Consider the following 19,399-nt stretch of genomic DNA (forward strand, 5'->3'; position numbering starts at 1 on the left):
CCCTGCTCAAGTATACAGAGTTTAGTCTACTGCAGCAGGATTCAAGCATGAGGTACCAGCAGTGTTTATTGATTTTAAAGGAAGAGAAAGGAAGAGTGAGAGAAATATCTATGTGAGAAAGAAACATCCACTGGTTCCCTCCTACATGTGCCCTAACTAGGGACTGAACCCTCAGCCTTTCTGTGTGTGAGACAGTTCTCCATCCAAATGAACCACACTGCCAGGGCTTTGCTTCACTTCTGTGAATACTTGATAGTCTCATTTTTCAAGGTGCCTCTACTATTTTAATTATATTTCTTTGTTATTGTGAACATTTCACTATATTCTTCTTTGTTTGCCTGTGTACTATTGCCTATTGCACACTAAAAAAGTGTGTTTTATTTTAGTCCTTGAAATTTTTTTGTCCCTTTAAATTAGCTTTTTAAGTATTAAGAATATTAACTCATTGTGCTATTTGCAATAAATAGCTATTTGGTTACTCATTGCCTTTAAATTTATTCAAGATAATTTTTATGTTCTTTTTAGCTTTATTTAAAATAGTTATTTTTCATTATTTCCATATCATTGTATCTTTTCAATGCCCATCATTAACCCTTTCTAGTATTAAAAAACAGAATTCAGCTGAGTGAATTTGAAGATTTAATCGACTTTATTGATTCATGAATTAGGCAGCATTCCATCCGGCAACTAGAAGGGCTTTCTGAGGAGTTGTTCAAAATGAAAGGATTTTATAGGAAGAAGGGTGGGGCAAGTGAGCTACTAGGGGAGGGATGTGGAGAGAAAGGATTATTTTGGAGCCAGGACATCTTGTATTCGGGGGAATAGAAGGGAAAGGTCTGTATTATATACAAGGGGGGACCCAAAAAAACCTGGAATGATCTTCTGGAAGGTGGGCCCCTTGTAGAAGGGGCTTTCCTCACTAGGTGAGCTAGGAATCGATCTGTATCAGTGTACCAGCTGGTATTATTGTGAGAGGCTTCAGTAAATTTTTTTTTGAAGACTCTTTGGACGTGTTTGCCCATTTCATCATGGGTGATTTATGAATGCACCTGCTCATACTGAGCTGTGTTCAGCAGTTTTTGACCAAAAACGATATGATTTCTGTACCCCACCCTCCCTGCTCACCTGATCTCACCCCAAGCAACTTTTTTGTGTTTCCCCAAATGAAAAAAGTCCTCAAAGGGTAACATGTTGCTGATGTGGAAGAAGTGAAACAAAAAATGTCAAACACTGAAAGGCTTCAAAACTGACAAGTTCGAAAACTGTTCAGAGCAGTGGAAAAAAATCTCAATGAGGTGTATTGCATCAAATGGAGAGTACTTTGAAGGTGACTGAAGTTTAAACATGTAATAATAAATACATAATTCTTTATAAATAAATTTCAAGGCTTTTTGGGTCCCCCCTTGTAGACTGCCTCTTCTTTCTATGGTAGATGAAGAGGGCCTATGTGTCCGATTACTGGTCTTTGACTAGGTTAAGATTATAGGTGATTAAGATTGTTTCTGGGAGAGGTTGAAATTGCAGTTAGATCAGGTATGGAGTCTAGGTTTGGAATCATGGGCTTTTAGCACAAGTTGATACCATTTTGGGTCTTTTTTTTTTCTCCCCTTCCACACTAGTCATTACGCTTATGTTAAGTTCTTCATTTTTATTCCTGCTGTAATATTCCATTGATCATCTTTATCAGCATTTTTGGGTAAAAATACTACTTACTCAATACCAAACACTTTTCAATTCTTACCTGATTTACTTTTCACAAATTCCTAGGTGGATTCTATATTGTGTCTATTTTAACGAAGCAGTAATGAAATTTTGAAAGGCTGAGTAAACTGTTCAAAGCCACTCAGCTAAGGGACAAAATAGAAATTCAACCCTCCTAGGCCTTATTTTATTCTCATCTTTTTCTTGATTTTACTCCTTTGTCCTCTCTCCCATTAATTCTGTAATTCATTTAAAAAATCTTCTTGTGCTATTATGTTAGATTTATTTTAATAGAGGACAGTGACTTACTCAGAAGGATGATTCTGTAGTGAAGTTTAAGGGTGATAGAAGGTATAAAACTTTCAAAGCACCCTAATAATAACTTAGGCAGCTACCCTACTAGTCTGACTTCTGTAAAGTTGTCTCTAATACCAGACTCTTAACACTTAATATTTTTGACAAGCATTTACCAAATCTTTATTTTTGTAAGTTGCTGTACTGCTAAAATATAAAAAGAAATTTCTAATCATAAATATATTAATGATAGACACCAAATGAGAAGTACAGATAATGAGCAGTAGGACTGGGGAGGGTTAGAAATTACTTCTGACTGTGTAGACAGACGGGTTCACAGAGGAATAAAATTCAGGCTTCTATATGCCATTGACTTACCCATGGCTAACTCACTTAATTTTAAATTAAGTCAATTATTATCATCTGATTGTCATTTCAGTGTTGCAGTGTTGGCTACATGATGTTCAGAGAAATAACCTATTTGGATATGATTAGACTATTAGAGTTACACAGAGAGTCAGGTTTTTTTTTTAAGTGCACATGTGCATAGAAGCAATCTGATGTAATCCAACGTGAGTTTAGGTGCAGTCATTCAATGTTCCTTGTCATAAGGCAGTCACGTGTCCTATGTACATAAAAAATTGATTATACCTAAATGGGTGGAGAGTGTGTTGATCCTTTATTGTTGTTGCCGCAACTGAGTCATTTGTCTTGCTCTTTGGACTGGAAATCTCAGGTATATTCTTCCTCTGACTCAGGTCAATTAAGTTCATCAAGGTAAACTCACATTCCTTCTCTCAGAGTATTGAACCTTTAATTCAGACTCAGATTAGCTAAAGAGAGGAGCTAGGAGAGATAGGGGAAATGCATTATTGGAGTAATCAGGGAAAGAAACACACAGAATTTATAACAAAAGAGGCATGGGGAGATCCTCCTAAAGATTTAAAAATCCCCTTTTGGGAGAAGAAGGCAAGATAGGTGAAAAACATAATAGACAAGCTGTAAGAGTGGCTTGAGAAAATAATAAAGGGTTGAGGGAGCCAAGATATGAATATTTATTAGAATATAGAGCCAGAGGGTTTGCATGTTTTCTTATGATATATTTTTATTTATTTTGTACCATATTTTAAACTGTACTTTTTCACTTATGGTGGGCCTTCAGTATTATTTTGTATTAATTCCAGGTGTACAGTATAGTGGTTAGACAATAATATACTTTACAAAGTGTTCCTCCAGATATTTTTAGTACATACCTGATACCATACATAGATATTACAATATTATTGACTATATTCTCTATGATGTACTTTAGATCCCTGTGACTATTCTGTAACTACCAATTTGTACTTCTCAATCCCTTCACCTTTTTCACCCCAACCCCTCCTGCCCCCTGGCAACCATCAGTCTGTTCTCTGTATATGGTACATTTTTAGTCAATGCTTATTGATCGATAGAAACCCATGTAATGGATTTTCTATTGATGGCAGAATTTAAAATCTGAAAAGTCCACATTAAAGAAATACAAACACTTATTAATGACATAGAAATTAAAAAGGAAAACAGTGGAATTAAGATCCCTTTGTGCATCGTTTACTAGGCTACCAGACAAAAAGAACAAGTGACACTGGTGGACCTTCCACATCTAATATTCAATATTTTATCACACTGGGAGAAACTCACTGTTTATGGAGCTTACATGGCAAATGCTCTTTACATTTAAGGCTGAGTTGTTTGATAGATCTTTGCATATTAGGTTTGCTTCAGGTAGGATAGAAAGGTGTGTTTCAGAAAAAGATTATTTGGGTGGCAAATAGGTTTGAAGAAATATTGCAACTAGACTGACAATAGCATTTATAGAGTTTCTACCTCTGGAAAAACACTGTGGTAACTTATACAAACAAACACAACACAACACAATTTCAGTCTATCTGGGACAATAAAACCACTACAAATAAAATAATGTACAATCTCCCTGAGGGCAAAATATAATGTTTAAGTTATCCACTCTAAAATTTAGCACAATATTTAGTATATAGCAAGCACTTAGTAAATGTTTTTGGAATAAATATTGACTGAACTGAAGCCCAGATTTATGGAGAAATAGCCCAATAAGTTTGAATAATTTAAAATATTTAAGTAGCATATAAAATAAGAACAATGTTCTATCTTAAAATTGAAAAACCTTTGTACAATTTTATACTAGACCATACTTTCCTGAGTCAACCTGCTCATTTTTTTCCATTCATTCCCTTCACACTTATGTATTGAGTATTTACTGTGTGCCAGACACTGTTTCTAGGTATTTTGAGCAAAATATCATGAAATTTGACGACCTGAAAAAAATATGAGCAAATGAATTATACTGTACAGCTAACTTAAGGGGGCGGGGAGTTTCAAGCAGAAGAAATGTGAAGTGCAAATGCCCTAAGCTGGGAGCACACTTGTATGTTCAAGGAGCAGAAGGCTGATGAGGCTGAACAGAATTAATGAGAATAGAGTAATAGGACATGAGGTCAGAGTTAACAGGGGGCCAGATCACGTCAGGACTTGGGAAAAACCTTGGATTTTACTCTCAATGAGTAGGGGAAATGGTTGGAATGTGACAGAATTTGGCATGACTGACTCTTAGCCATAGACCTAGAGAGGGGAGGGTGGAGAGAGACTGTTAAAGAAGGGTCAAGGTAGGAGCAGAGAGACCTGTGTTGATGCTATTTCAATATTCATGGTGACATGCTGGGAGAAGTGGCAATGAAGGTGTGAAATGGTATTGTATTTTTCCACTTTTTAATTATTATTTAGGCACTGCACTGTTTTTTTTTTCCCCTCTGTTATGCTATTGAATGTAATAGAGAATATATGTAGCTAGATCCATGAGGGCTGAAGAACGCCAAGGAAGGCTCAAAACAGATTGAAATGGAGGTGTTGTCACTAGTACATAGCAGTTGTTGATTGTTTAGAGTGTTTCAGGCACTGTACAAGTCTTCTTCTGCGAAGGTTTCAGATGTATTTTATTTCTTCGGTCATGTCATATTTTAATGGGTACATAGTACTTTCACTTGGCATCAATTATGAGTTAGTTTTGAGACAATTAATTATAATACCAGGTGGGATGATGACCTATCTCTCCATTCCTTTGGGGCGACTCTGCCAACAGGGGCAGGTTCCATTCAATTCTAATGTGTGTTGCTGTATATACCCATGCAGCCACACAGCAAGTGGCTCCACTAGCAAATACAACCTTACCATATTTGTCATGGAAATCAGGTGCTCATTTCTGGTTGACCTGCCTTGCCATTATTTGCTGAATGCTTCGAATGACGGTGTGTTTTTGGCCAATGGAAACATCGTGGAGCTGAAGACAGACCTGCAGCAACTGCAGCAGCTGATTTGTGTGGTATGGGAGTGAGGATTTGGAAAGCGGCTGCTTGGATTTCCCTGAGGAACTTCCCAATGCAGCTGTTACCATCTTACCAGAGGTGGCAGGCAATAATGGGAGACAGGAGTCAGTCTTTAAAGGTCAAGGACTGTAGCTTGGAGACAGCTAGAACTGTCCACTATTTTAGGTCCATCATATTTTATATCCATATTTTCATGATAGTAGAGCAAAGAAACTACAACATATATAATAGAAAAACAGAGCTTTATTGAAAACTATGGACTAGTCTAATCCTAAAATATGTATGTCCTGGACAGATTTTCACTTGAAGCACAAGCCTGTAGACATAGTATAGTCATCATAATATTATATTTTAAAATATCCTTCATTGTTTTAGGGAGGAGTTAAGGTAGTTTACAAGTATACATAAAATGTAACAATATCATGAACTAAAGGTGGGACAATGTAAAACAAAAGTAGAAACAGAGCAGAGGCATAAATCAGATGAAAGATGCTTGTAACGAAGAGGAAAACTTTACACATTTGCACCAGGTGGGCCACTGGGTTAGCGCTAAGACTTTAAGCAGTGAACCAATGCTGTACACATGTATATTCAATTAGAACACAGAGAAAATCAGTGGCCTGTTAAAAAGTGTACTTGGCAGTTTATAAAGAAAGAAACCTGATTGTGTGGCTTAAAAAAAATCAAGGCAAGGAAAATTTGGAGTTAAAGTGGAAAGAAAATTATGGCTTTGAAGTATATCTTAAAGAAGGCACGGAAAATATTCACTCTATGCAGGAAAAATATTCACACTATGCAGTAAAAAAATAAAAGGAGTTTCTTTTAAACTTTTGCAGTGACGTGAGAGGCAACAGGTATAAGGCAGAGAATGTACACTAAAGGTCACTAAAACATGTTTCCTGTACATTTATAAGAAGTATGAAAAACTCTGGTGTGAGTTAATACTACTTTATGAATTTGATTTGTGGAGATTACATTTACTTTTCAACAACTTGAGGAAGATAGTAGACAAGAAAAAATTAAAATGGTAGCAGTAGATATGGAATTAAATTATACCTAAAGTAATATGCTAAAATGCACAATACCTTAACAATCCTAGTTAGAATGAAAGAGTTTTGAAATGCCTTGGGGAAAACAAGGGCATTGATTTGATGGCTAAAATTTAAAAATATTACAGACTTTTAAGTACTATTTCTTAAAATGTCCATTTAAAGGACATTTCAATGTCCAGAAACGTCCGTTTCAATATAACTATTTTAAAATTTTCCTATTTATTTTCTTCCCTTTATCTGTAAGTAAAAATTGGATGAACAGATAACCTCGGAAACTAATATACTGAAGAAAGACTTGCTGAAAAACTTCACGTGACCCCTTTAAAGGTGCTGCTAAGGAAGAGAAATTTAACCTTTTTTAGCTACAAGATGGGCGAGGTCGGCGATTGTTTTATACTGTTACATGGGATGCCAAAGAAAATCTCCCTTGTCTACTCGAGACCCAGGGGAGCCAAGTGTATAGCCACTATATATATTATATTAATACATATTTCTATCAAAATGGTTACTTTTATGGACTTGTAGAGACAATTCTATAAATGGAAGCGCTCCCGATGATTCAGCTAGTAAGTATTTCTCTACTCGCCCTTTTGCTGATGGGTTATGGCTTGGGCAAGGGCACCCCTCCTGGAAATTCAACCTGTTTCGTAATGCGTTGGGCAATTGACATTCAATCAGGTGGGCGGCGAGAAATTCTGATTGGCTGGGCCGCGGAGCCCCAGGATGCGGGGCGTGCAGTCCTGGCTCATTCCGTTTGCTCCCGGCTCATTCCGTTCGCTACTTCGAGAAGCGGGCGCACTCGTGCTCCGCCGAACTCCGCCCGCCTAGCTCGCGGGAGCCCGGACTTCTGCGAGCATCTGCCGAAGCTTTCCCAGTAAGATCTGTCTTTACTAACAAAATTCGAGTCTTGGTGGACGGTCGGAGGAGAGCCCGAGGTCGGAGGAGAGCCAGAGGTCGGAGGAGAGCCCGAGGTACGCACACGCGAAGTTGTTACTGGATAGGGAGAGTTCTCGGGAAGGTTAGGGAAAGCTTCTGGAGTTGGCTCCCTGTGGGAGGCGGCTTCGGAGGGGATGGAAGGGGAGATTCCAACTAGAGAAGCCCACAGGGACCTAGTTGGGGTGAGACCTAGGGGCACTCAGGGAGCTCCTGCCGCACCCCCAGCCCAGAGTTTCCGGCGCTAGCCACGAGTACTGGATTACGTAGTCGTGAGCGCGTGGAACTAAGGGGGGGGGGGGGGATGATGGGTCCCCGAGCGGGAGGTAGGTGGGTGGGCGGAGGAAGCACTGTCCGCTGTAGCCGGGGTAACTGGCACGAGGATCCTCCTTGGCGGCAAGGGGCAAAGTCCGAGTGCACAGTCTGGTGGCCTGTCCTTGCAGGCGTGCCTCTGGGCTGGGAGCATCAGCGCGAGCGCTCCGCCCTGCCGCTCGCTGGGCTCCGCTCCTGGGGTTCAGTCTCACCTGGGCCGCCTGTGATCACACCTTCGACTCTTCTGCTGTGCTTTCTCCTCAGGTTGGGATGGATGTTGAAGAAGGCGGCGGTGGAGAAACAGGGGAAAAATTCTTGAAAATGAACAAAAAAAGGTAGCCAGTTTGTTTCACTTTCATACTTTACATTGCCTGAATGATTTGGGCGACATCCTTTTCAGCTTTACAAACCTTGTTGATCGTCTTCCTGCTTGCTGCTTGTGCTCTGCTCCGTGGTCGAGTCTCTTGCTTCTGGTAAAACAGTCACAAACTTTGCATTGTTGATGGTATGGTAGGTGGCACCATGGCCAAAACTACATTTAGGTGTTGATGTCTTTAAAAAGGCAACGATATCGACATTTGTAGAATTTGTGAACAGAGACTAGTACCAAAACAGCTGTTAGCATGATGTGAAATTATCCCAATGTCTAACCACTCAGGGAGTGGGGAGATATATATATATTCAATATATACTTACATATCTATATAAATATAGAGAGAGAGTTAAATTTGAATTGGAAATTTTCGTATGAACTCATATGGTTTTTTAATAGTTCAATTTCTGACCAGGGAAAGGGACAGTAGCAATGAGCACACTGAGTGCCAGATCTTGGTTTCTAAATACCACTCTTCACTAGAAGGACTGTGAACCCTGTGGAGAAATGGCTAATTTCAGGCAGGTCTGGGCAGGTGAAAAGGGTATATTTTGCTATGTCTGAACAAGGAAGTGGAGTTAAGTTACCAAAGAACACAGGAATTTGCTTGAAGGGGCTTCCACTGACCACAGATAGGACAGTATGAGAAACAAAAAGAATAATGACAAAACCTGATTGTAAAATACTGAATATAATCCACGAATCCATAATAAAATTCTGAGAGGAGGAGAAAAACTGAAAGGGTGAGGAGGAGACAGTACAAAGGAACATTCTGTACAGAAAAATGCCAATTACCATTTTTGAACCTGCATTGTTATGATTGATTCAGGCAAGGATTGTTAATGGAAAAGTTGTATCTAAGAATTATCCAAAATTCTCATTAATTGGAAAAAGAAAACTGGGCTTTTCCAGTGGAGAGATTCTGCAGTTAGTACTTGAACCCAGTGATCAGACCTGACCCTATTCATGGTAGAATACACTGTGTTAGTGACGCCACCTAGGAAGCGTGTTAGCAAAAGCATTTAGTCTAAATCCAGCAAAGCTTCTAGACTGATGTTGTCCAATAGAAATATAATGTGAGTCACATTTGTGACCATTAATTTCTAGTAGCAACATTAAGAGAAGTAAAAGGAAACAGGTGAAATTAATTTTGAAAATATATTTTAAGGAACCCAGTATATCCAAAATATTATCCTTTCTACCTGTAATCAGAATTATTAATCAGATACTTTACATCCTCTTTTTCATACACTGATGCCCTCTTAACTGCAGGAGTGTGTTCTAAGACCCCTGGTGAATGCCTGAAACCAAGGTTAGTTCCTAATGCTACATACACAGTAGACCCTTGAACAGAGCAGGTTTGAACTACACAGGCCTACTTATGCTCACTGTTTTTTTCAGTTGACCCACAGCCCCAACATTTGTTGTTCAAGGATCATCTGACAATTGGGAATCCAAGTGTGCAGAGGGCTAACTAAAGTTCTATACAGGCAGCCAGCTTCCTTAACCCTCCTGAGTTTTTTTAAGGGTTAGCTGCATATATTTTTTCCTATATATACATACCTGTGATAAAGTTTAATGTATATGTTAGGCACAGAAAGAGATTAACGATAATAACTAAAAATAGAACAGTTGTAACAATATTCTGTAATAAGAGCTATCTGAGTGGCTTTGGAACCATTAATAAAGTAAGGGTTACTTGAACACTGGCACTGCACTCCACTGACAGTAGACCTGATAGACAGCTGCTAAGGAACTAAGAGGCAGGGAGCTGTAGAGCATGGGGACACTGGTCAGAGGGATGATCCATGTCTCCAGGGGGTGGGTGCTAATTTCATCATTCTACCCAAAGTGGCGCACAATTTAAAACTTATAAATTGTTTGTTTCTGGAATTTTCCATTTAGTACCTTTGGACTACAGTTGACCACAGGTAACTGAAACCATGGAAAGAGGAACTACAGATATGGGGCGACTACCAAGTTTTCAAATCTGCTGTGTATTTATACTTATCGCGTATCTCTATTTGAATTCAGTATGAAACAGACATATCCAAGATGTGAAACATTCTGTAAGACATCTGTTCTTGTTCCTACAAAAAGTCAGCAGGGTGAGGAACAGAAGGACTTCTAGATTTAAGAAAGAGTCCAAAGAGACATTACCACCAAAAATAATGTGTGGACCTTGATTACATCAGAGTTCAAAAAGAAAAAACCTATAGAAAACTTGCTCTCTTTTTGGATGTGATAATGGTAGGAAAGCATTAGCAATGATATTTGCAACTTTAAAATGGTTCAATAAAATATTAACAGTGGCAATGTATATTTCAGTTGAAAACTGAAGAAAATATGGTAAAAATGTTAATAATTGTCAAATCTAGGTGAATGTGTTATTATTACCACTTCAATGTTTCTTATTTAAAATTTTTATAATAAAAAATTTTCCTGTAAACAAAAAGACTTCACAAGGTAGAAAGTAGATCATTTCCTTTTGTTTTCAACCTAAAAAAAACCTCTTGGTACTTTAAAGAAATTAGGACGCAAATGGTGATGTTGGGGTAAGAAGTATTGAGAGTTTGTGGAGGGAAGTGGTAAAGAAGTCCGTTCAAGCTGCCACATGACTTCATTTTAGTGTTCCTTCTTATTATGGCCTACAGACTTGTTTCAAACTAGAGATTTTTTCAGTTAAGTATTTCTCATTGTGCTCATCATCGTTGATATTAATCTGTTCTTAATAAACCTATATATTCTTTCCCCTACCAGTTTTATTGAGATATAATTGACATACAGTCCTGTATAAGGTATAAAACATAATGGTTTGACTTCCATGTTTAATTAAATGATTATCACAATAATTTTAGTTAGCATCCATTTCATACACATACAATAAAGAGAAAAACAAAACATATTTTTTCCTTTTGACAAGAGCGCTTAGGATCTACTTTCTAAACAACTTTCCCATGTGCCATAGAGCATTGTTAACTATAGCCAACATGGTGTGCATTACTAAACCCCTTGTATTTAAGCTTATAGCTGGAAGTTTGTGCCTTCAGACCACCTTCCTTAACCCCACTCCCCACCCCAGTAACCACAAATCTGATCTCTTTGTCTATGAGTTTGCAGGGTTTTTTTAATTTATTTTTTATTTTAAAGATTTGTATTTATTTTTAGAGAGAGGAAAAGGGAAAGAGAAAAAGAGGGACACATCGATGTGAGAGAGAAACATCTATTAGCTGCCTCTGGTATACACCCCAGCCAGGATGAACCCACAACCTAGGCACGTACCCTGACTGGGAGTTGAACCAGCAACATTTCACTTTGCAGGATGGTGCCCAACCAACCGAGCCACATTGGTCAGGGCTGGGTTTTTTTTTTTTAAACTATGTATTCTGGTTTATAATTGTAAGGAAGCACATGTTTTGTTTATAGGTATGATGGCTGGATGACTGTACCACTAGGAATATCTGTATTTATAAAGATTCTTTTTTTTTAAGATTTTATTTATTTATTCTTAGAGAGGGAAGGGAGGGAGGGAGAGAGAGAGAGAGAGAGAGAGAGAGAGAAACAAACATCAATGTGCAGCTGCTGGGGGACCTGGCCTGCAACCCAGGCATGTACCCTGACTGGGAATCGAACCTGTGACACTTTGGTTCGCAGCCTGCGCTCAATCCACTGAGCTACGCCAGCTAGGGCAAGATTCTTAATTAAAATGAGGTTTGATTAGTGACTTCCCTGTGGTCAGCTCTGTGTTTCAAGCTGACGGGGGAAGTGAATAATCAAGCAGGGGTGGGAGTCCTTGTGGAAGTGCACATCCTTGCAGTGCAGTGACTCAGAAGGCCCAGGTTGCACTGAATATCTGGTGTTGAGGGGATAGACTTTTTAATTTAAATCTTGACTTTGTTCTGAGCTGTGTGACCTTGGACAAGCTAGTTAGCTTCTGTCACCTGCAGTTTTCTTGTCTCTAAAAAGACAAAAATGTGCCTGCTTTACAGAGATTAAAATTAAATAACTTTGGATGGTGAATGCTCAATGCAATATACAGATCATGTGTTATAGAAATGTATGCTTGAAACCTATATAATTTTATTAACTAATATCACCCCAATAAATTTAATACAATTAAAAAGTGTTAAATGAGATCATGTATGGGAAGTGTTTACTTAGCCAGTGACTCAGGAACATTATAACATTTCCAAAGTAGCAGCAGTTTTAGAGAAGGAAAAAAGTAAATAAAAAGCTTGGAGCTAAAACTCGATTATGTGTGGCTATTTTTCTCCTCTCATTCTGGTTCCAGGGTTACTGAAACCAGGCGTTTACTCAAAATAGGGTGGGACCACGTTTGAAGAGTAATGTTTGTATATTTTGTGTGTTTATGTCTGTCTAGCATCATTCCAAAGTGAAATATGGGGTAACTCTGGGTTTTTTTCTTTAGAAGTCTTCAGCTCTGACCTTGTTAGTGCAAAGAACAATGACAAAGCAGAATTTATTTTTTAAACTTGAAAACCTGTGTAAAAATGAAGTGGTTCTCTGGAATTGTCTTTCTTCTGTACATTTGAAAATATGCGGAGGGATGCGGAGGAGGGTAATGGTTGGTTTTTCTTCACGAGCTAGGTGGCAGTTCCATAGAGTGGAAGACGGGTTACAGTTAGATTCATTTGAATCTAGTCTCAGAATAATAATCGACTTTCTTGTTAGCCAGAGGGCAGCTGTTTTTGCAGTTTACAGACTGTCTTCCTTGACTTTGTCTGCAGTGTTTCTAGGTTGCATTTATTGTCATAAGGGTCTATTTAGGACTCCAAACATCATTTCAGAATTAGATTTGCATGTAGTGATTTAATTACTTTTCTTTCTAGGTTGGTTTATGCCCAGCATCTGATTGCCACTACCCTCCACTGGTGGAGGGAATGATTAAGGTTAACCTGGGTAGTAGATATCCTGTCTACTTCTAGAATTACTTAGGTGATAAGGGCATTAGTTTGGGAGAGGATGAATGATTTTCTAATTAGAGTAAAAACAGAAAGCTCTCTTTTCTGGTATTTTTTTTTCTAATTGCAAAAGTAGTGTGTCTGTGTGTGTGTTTATCATAGAAAATTAGGAAATATAAAGGCATAAGGAAGAAAATATTTTGATAAAAATCTCAAACCCCAGTGATAACCACACATATAGATTTCCAAGATACATGTAAACATGTTTAAACTTCATAAATGGGATCATATAGAGTAACCTGTTTTTTTAATTGAATAATACATTGTAGGCATGTTATAAGCTCTATGTTAGTTTGATAATTTAAAATTTATAGTTTTTTATTGTAATTCTATTCCTATGTTTTTCAGTAAAAAAAATGAGAAGCAAGAAAAGAAACCAACTGTCAGTATATTTACAATGGTGAGTTTTGAATTTACTTACTATACAGAATACTTAGGAAATTGACTTCTCCTTACCCGGAGAAGAGATATTTCACCTCATACAATTATTTCTTGGAGCGTATGTTAATGGAGAAGTAAAATGTATTGGTTTGATTTAGCTTATTTTCAGAGAAGCACTGATTTTAAATTTCCATGTGAATTGAGTCTCAGTAGCCATCCTTCCTGTGTTAGATTTCAGTATCCTCCTTATTAGTTTTGTCTCCAGTGATCTATGGCAAGCACCTCTCCCATAGATAACAGATCTCTCAGCTACCTGGATGAGACCAGCCATGTGAGGTGTGGTTCAAATAAGACACCACGTTCCCTGTTTTCAATGACTCTGAAATGTCAGTTTTGAATCAAAGTCCCAGGTCCTTATATAATGGTTTATAATGAATTGTTTTATTACTGTGACTTAGTACATGTAATATCCTTTGTGCTGAGTAACCAATAATCTAGAATTTGAAAACCTTAATATAATTCTTGATCTCATTTTCTGTTGGTACAGTGGTTCTCTTTAATCAATTGGGAATAAGACAGGTGCTTTATAGATATGGCTGGTTGTTGGTCTCTCTCTGCCTGAATTGAACTGAAATTCATTTTGAAGCCAAAACATTTCTGTCTTTTGTAGTTTTTATTATTTGCAGCTTAATTTTTATTTATTTATTTTTAGGGAGAGGGGAAGGGAGGGAGAAAGAGAGGGGGAGAAACATTGATGTGTGAGAGAAATATTGATCCATTGCCTTTCTCATGCCCCCAGCCAGGGACCTGGCCTGTAATCCAGGCATGATGAAACTTGGCCAGGAATCAAACGGGCGACTTTTAAGTTTGTGGGACAATGCGCAACCCACTGAGCTATACCAGTCAGGGCTTTGTAGCTTAAATTTTAAAGGAAATCTTATATTTTAGAAAATTTAACAGACCTAATACACTGAGATAACACTATCAATACAATTCAAGCCACAAAAGAATGAAAATCTGGAACTACAATGTGAGATAATAACACACATGTAGCTCTATATGCCATGTATTGTTCTAAGTATCTTATATATGCTTCATTTTGTTCCTTACCAGAGATAGATACTATTGGGTTGGCCAAAAGTTTGCTCAGTTTTTCTCGTAAAATAAAAGATACATTTTTTTGTTTTCACCAATAACTTTATTGATTTGGATATTTTGAGTATGTTGGCTATCTCCCACATGGTAGAATGTTGATTGTTCTCAATTAATATCTCGATTTGATTGCTATCAAATCAACTGGTCTACATGACCATGGAGCATCATCCAGCAAGAAATCTCCACCGTGAAACTTTGCAAACCACTATTGAAATGTTTGATCAGTCACAGCACCTTCTCCATACACTACACCAATCTTTTTCTGCATTTCAGTTGTGCTTTTACCTTTCTTGAAATAATAAAGCATAACATGCCAGAAATGTTGCTTATTTTCTTCCACCTTCAATATTAAAACTGGCTACACAAAAATTCACCTATTTTGGTAAGTTTTTTTTAAATACACGCTGATATGGCAGCTGTTACAATACAATCTAATGAAATTGTTTCAACTGGAGTTAAAGACAACTAAGCACTGCTAGAGCTATCCTATGGAAGAAAACAGAACAAACTTTTTGGCCAACCCAATATTCCTCTGAGATAAATACTATTGTTATTCTAATTTTGCAGATGAAGAAACTGAGGGCAGCCATATAAACTTGCCCAAGAATACACAGTGGGGCCAGGATTCAGATCAGGGAAGTTCACATTCTAAATCACAGTGCTCAGGATGGCATAGAAAGAATATATTCTAGGCCTTTTGACAGAGTACTATACTACAAATGTGTCCTTTTCCTGAAGAGTTGACATAGAAAACAGTGAACTTGTGTGTAAAAGCTAAAACACAGGACACATTAAGAAAGTTTAACAATAAAATGCTAATGTTACTAGATGGCTTAGTTAATAACAGTGTCCAGCTAAGACAAAAACTCATGTGTGTTGGTGGTTTCCAAGAACCCAGGTTTGATGATTCAGTAGAGGAACCCCCAGGACTCAGTATGGTTAAGGTGTGTTATGGTTAGAAGGGTACAAAGTAGAATCAGCCATGGGAAAAGGCACAAAGAGGGACATTCAGGAGAAACCAGGCACAAGTTCCCCAAGTCCTCTCCCAGTGGAGTCACACGTTATTCCCCAGGTGATGAGTTGTGGCAACACATGTAACAGGTTGTCTATCAGAGGAACTCCGAGGCTGGGTGTGCAAGGTTTTTACTGGGGCTGATCCTGTAGGCCCAGCACATACTAAAATTCCAGACTTGCAGAAGGAAGGCAGGTTTTCAGGATAAACCACATTGTGCAAATAGTTCTGGCTTCTTTATCAGTTAGGATGGCCATAACCCTCCCCAAATCCAGGTTCTAGATTTCAGCCTTGTATGCAGGCCTTTCTAAACTTAGCCCTCTGAGGCTTATACTATTAACTGTTTTCTGCATACCATCCCTGTTCCCTTGTTTCTGCTATGAGACTTCTTAGCAATCTTTAGAAAGTGATAAAAAAGATAACGAATAGATTCAATTTTTTCTACTAGCCTTTATTTTATGTATATAAGTCCTTGTTTCAACACTTACAGAAACATGTAAGTAGAAAACACTTTAAGGCTCTTGAGGAAATGGGGACCAAGGGAATTATGGGCAAGAAAAATGCAAGTTAGGCTACAATTCCTATACAAAGCACTCCTGAAAGATTGTACACACTTGCCAGGATTATGCTGTGGATTCAACTCTCAGCTTTCTACTTTATGTATCTTGTTGAAACAGTTTTTTTTCCAGATAGCTAATAGCTAGCAATGTTACCTGCTTTCTCTCTGCCAGTCATTTGTTAAGCACTCCATATATGTTTGTTTAACTTAACATTCACGATAACTTGCTGATGTAGGCACTTGGGTTATCCTTATGATCCAGATGATGAAAAGGACCCAGAAAAGGTAAGCAGTACATTCAAAGTCGCCAAATCACAAAACAAGTAAGAAGGCAAGTCAAGAATTTTGCCTAGATTGGCATAGTCTAGAGCCAGGGCTTTTCACAACTTGAATTATTTATGACAGTTTGACTGGGTAAGCTTTTATCTGCCTGGAATTGAAGGGTCCTTTGTCGATAGTTATCTTCTGATCACCTGGTCATTTCTGAGTCATTGAGGACCACCTGGTTCAGCGTCTCCCTTTTCACCCCTGGTGCCCCTACTATTCTGAGTGGCCTTTATGGTGTTATGGATAACTACTCCTTGACCTTCATGGCTGCGATAATCTTTCCCCCTCCTTCACCCCAGCCATCCACTCATATACCCACAACCTAGCTTTTGTTGTTTGAAACTTCTGTCTGCAAAGTGACCAGTTGAAGCGGCCAGCCTGAATTAGGCAGCCAACTGTCTTCTCTTTTCAGTCTGCTCACTGTCCTCTCTGGATCGTTAGGCCTCAGCCCCTTCCTGTCTTCTTTCTCCTCCTAATCCTGCTTAAAGTAATGGCCATCTCTTTCGTTATTCACTTGCCCAAGCTAGAAACTTCCTTTTACCTGTCACTAGTCATATACAGCCCAGGCAAAATCAGCCATCTGCCTTCTTGGTGCCTGAGTCCCTACGTCTGACTGGTCCTGGGGAAAATCTCACAGCAGGGTGCACCCAGCACAGCCTGGGTACTATTCTACTGTCCTTTTTACTGTGTCAAACCTCTGCTCTTCCAATTTCCCACTTCTGCCCCCCCCCCCCCTCAGCACCTCTTGTTCTTGGCAGATAACCTCATCTTTTATTATACAAACAAAATGAAAGCCACCTGACAAGGTTTTCACTCTTTTCCATTCTACAGACATACCTACCTGTACCTGGGTTAGTCCCTTCTTCCTTCCCTTTTGTTACAACAGAGGCAGCATCTGGTCCTTAAAACTCACTACTTACTTGTACTTTGGCTCCCATGTAATCTGCCTTCTCAAGAACCTTATTTGTTATCATTTCTTTTCCGTATCTTCAATCTTTCCACCTGAACTGGGTCTTTCCATTGGCATTTACACATCAGGTGTCTTTAATTTTATTAGTGTCCTTCTTCATGGATTTTAATCATCATTCTCCTCTAGCTTGCTTCCCACACAAGAGTTGGCTTGGCTTTCTGTTTCAGTTTCACCTTGCAGTCACTTCTTTTTTTTTTTTTAAGTTTATTTTTTTAATCCCCATCTAAGGATATATTTATTGATTTTAGAGAGGAAGGGAGAGATGGAAAAAGAGAGAAACTGATGTAAGAGATGAACATCAGTTGGTTACCTCTTGTACCTGCCCTGACCCGGGATTGAACCTGCAACCTTTTGGTGCATGGGATGCTGCTCCAACCAACTGAGACACCCGGCCAGAGCCAGTCACTTCTTAACATATTATAATTTGGCTTTGTCTCCACCACTCACCAAATTCAGCAGACATGTTTTGATTCTATCCTGACCAGTAAGCACTTGACACTCTCCACCATAATCTCTCTTCTGTTTGCTTCTGTAATGCTGCAGTCTGTTGACTTTCCTCTCAGCTCCTTGATTTTTTCTTGTGTCACCTTTGCCCGTGAAGTTCGAGTTCCTCAACCCCATCTTCCAGTAGTCAGTGATGATGCTGACATTCCTCTAGTTTCATGCAGCTGTTTCCTAATTGTTTTTTATGCAAACCCCCTGCACAACTATAGTGTCTTCCATCTGGTTTTAGTGGTATCCTACTGATTTCTAGTTACTTTTGTTCCTCCATGAACACTGGCACATGATTACCTCTGCTTCATTTACCTGTGCTCTCATTATTCTTTTATTTTTGGTAACCTTATTAATGACTCCTCGCCTCGACATTCTTTGACTTCTTCTGTTCCAACAATCTTCACCCCTACTTTATCTTAGTTAAGTTACATTTGGGGATGAGAACCATGGACTTATCATCTGGGTGGACTCCCATCTCTGAAGCTGTAAACTCAAATGGATATCTTCACCCTCAATTCCTGATTCCTTCTAGCTTAGCCATTCCTCTTTACTATCCTTTTTCTCTTTGACATTGTGCATTCATTTCCAAGAGCTGCTGTAACAAAATACCACTAACTTAATGACTTAAAGCAACGCAGGTTTATAACCTTACAGCTCTGGGGCCAGAAATCTCACTGGGCTAAAATCAAGGCACTTGCAGGGCTGAATTCCTGCTGCAGGCTCCAAGAGAGAACCTGTACCCTTCCCTTTTTTAGCTTCCAGAGGCTGCCTGCATGGCCCTGAAACTCATGGCCCCTTCCTTGCATCACTCTAACCTCTTAAGTCTTCATTCATTTCTCCTGCTCCTGACTTTGGTCCCCTTGGCTCCCTCTTTTAAGGACCCTTGTGATTGCATTATGCCCACCCGGGTAATCCAGAATAATCTCCCCAATTTAAAATCTTAACATATGCAAAGTCCCTTTTACCATGTAAGGAAACATATTTGCAGGTTCCTGGGATAAGGGTGTGGACATATTTGAGAGGAGGAGGGCATTATTCTGCATTCCACACCTGGTCAAGACTTTGATTGATTGATTTTTTACCGATGAGAGAGAGAGAGAGGTTTGTCGTTCTACTCATTCATGGGTTGATTCTTGTATGTGCCCTGACTGGGGATCCTGCAACCTTGGCATGTCAGGATGGCACTATAACCAGTGGAGCTACCCAGCTAGAGCTTTGTTTGCTGTCTTCATCACTCTTTTTGCTGCTAGTCTTCCTCCATTTCTGCTCTTCTAAAAACTATTTTATCCATAGGAGACACATCAGATAACCTCAGTTCTCTCCTTAAAACTCTCTAGTTCCTTTCCTTTACACTTAGATGGGAAGTGTAGAGTAGACCCCAAACTCCTTCCCGTGGCTGTAAAAGGCCCTTCCTCTGACCTGTCTCATCTCTGACTTCACTTCAGACTCTTCTCC

General features: G+C 38.8%; 1 protein-coding gene across 1 annotated transcript in view; it reads left to right on the plus strand.

Moving 5' to 3' along the window:
* The first annotated feature begins 7,271 nt into the window (after positions 1–7,271).
* ABCB1 (ATP binding cassette subfamily B member 1) overlaps positions 7,272–19,399 on the plus strand; it is an 84,456-nt gene continuing 72,328 nt past the window's right edge. The window contains exons 1-3 of the mRNA XM_028526095.2: positions 7,272–7,380; positions 7,955–8,025; positions 13,394–13,445. Coding sequence (XP_028381896.2) covers positions 7,961–8,025; positions 13,394–13,445 — 117 coding nt within the window. The 5' untranslated portion in view covers positions 7,272–7,380; positions 7,955–7,960. The remainder of the gene's footprint in view (positions 7,381–7,954; positions 8,026–13,393; positions 13,446–19,399) is intronic.

This window comes from Phyllostomus discolor, chromosome 10, assembly GCF_004126475.2.
Source record: "Phyllostomus discolor isolate MPI-MPIP mPhyDis1 chromosome 10, mPhyDis1.pri.v3, whole genome shotgun sequence".
Classification (NCBI taxonomy): Eukaryota; Metazoa; Chordata; class Mammalia; order Chiroptera; family Phyllostomidae; genus Phyllostomus; species Phyllostomus discolor.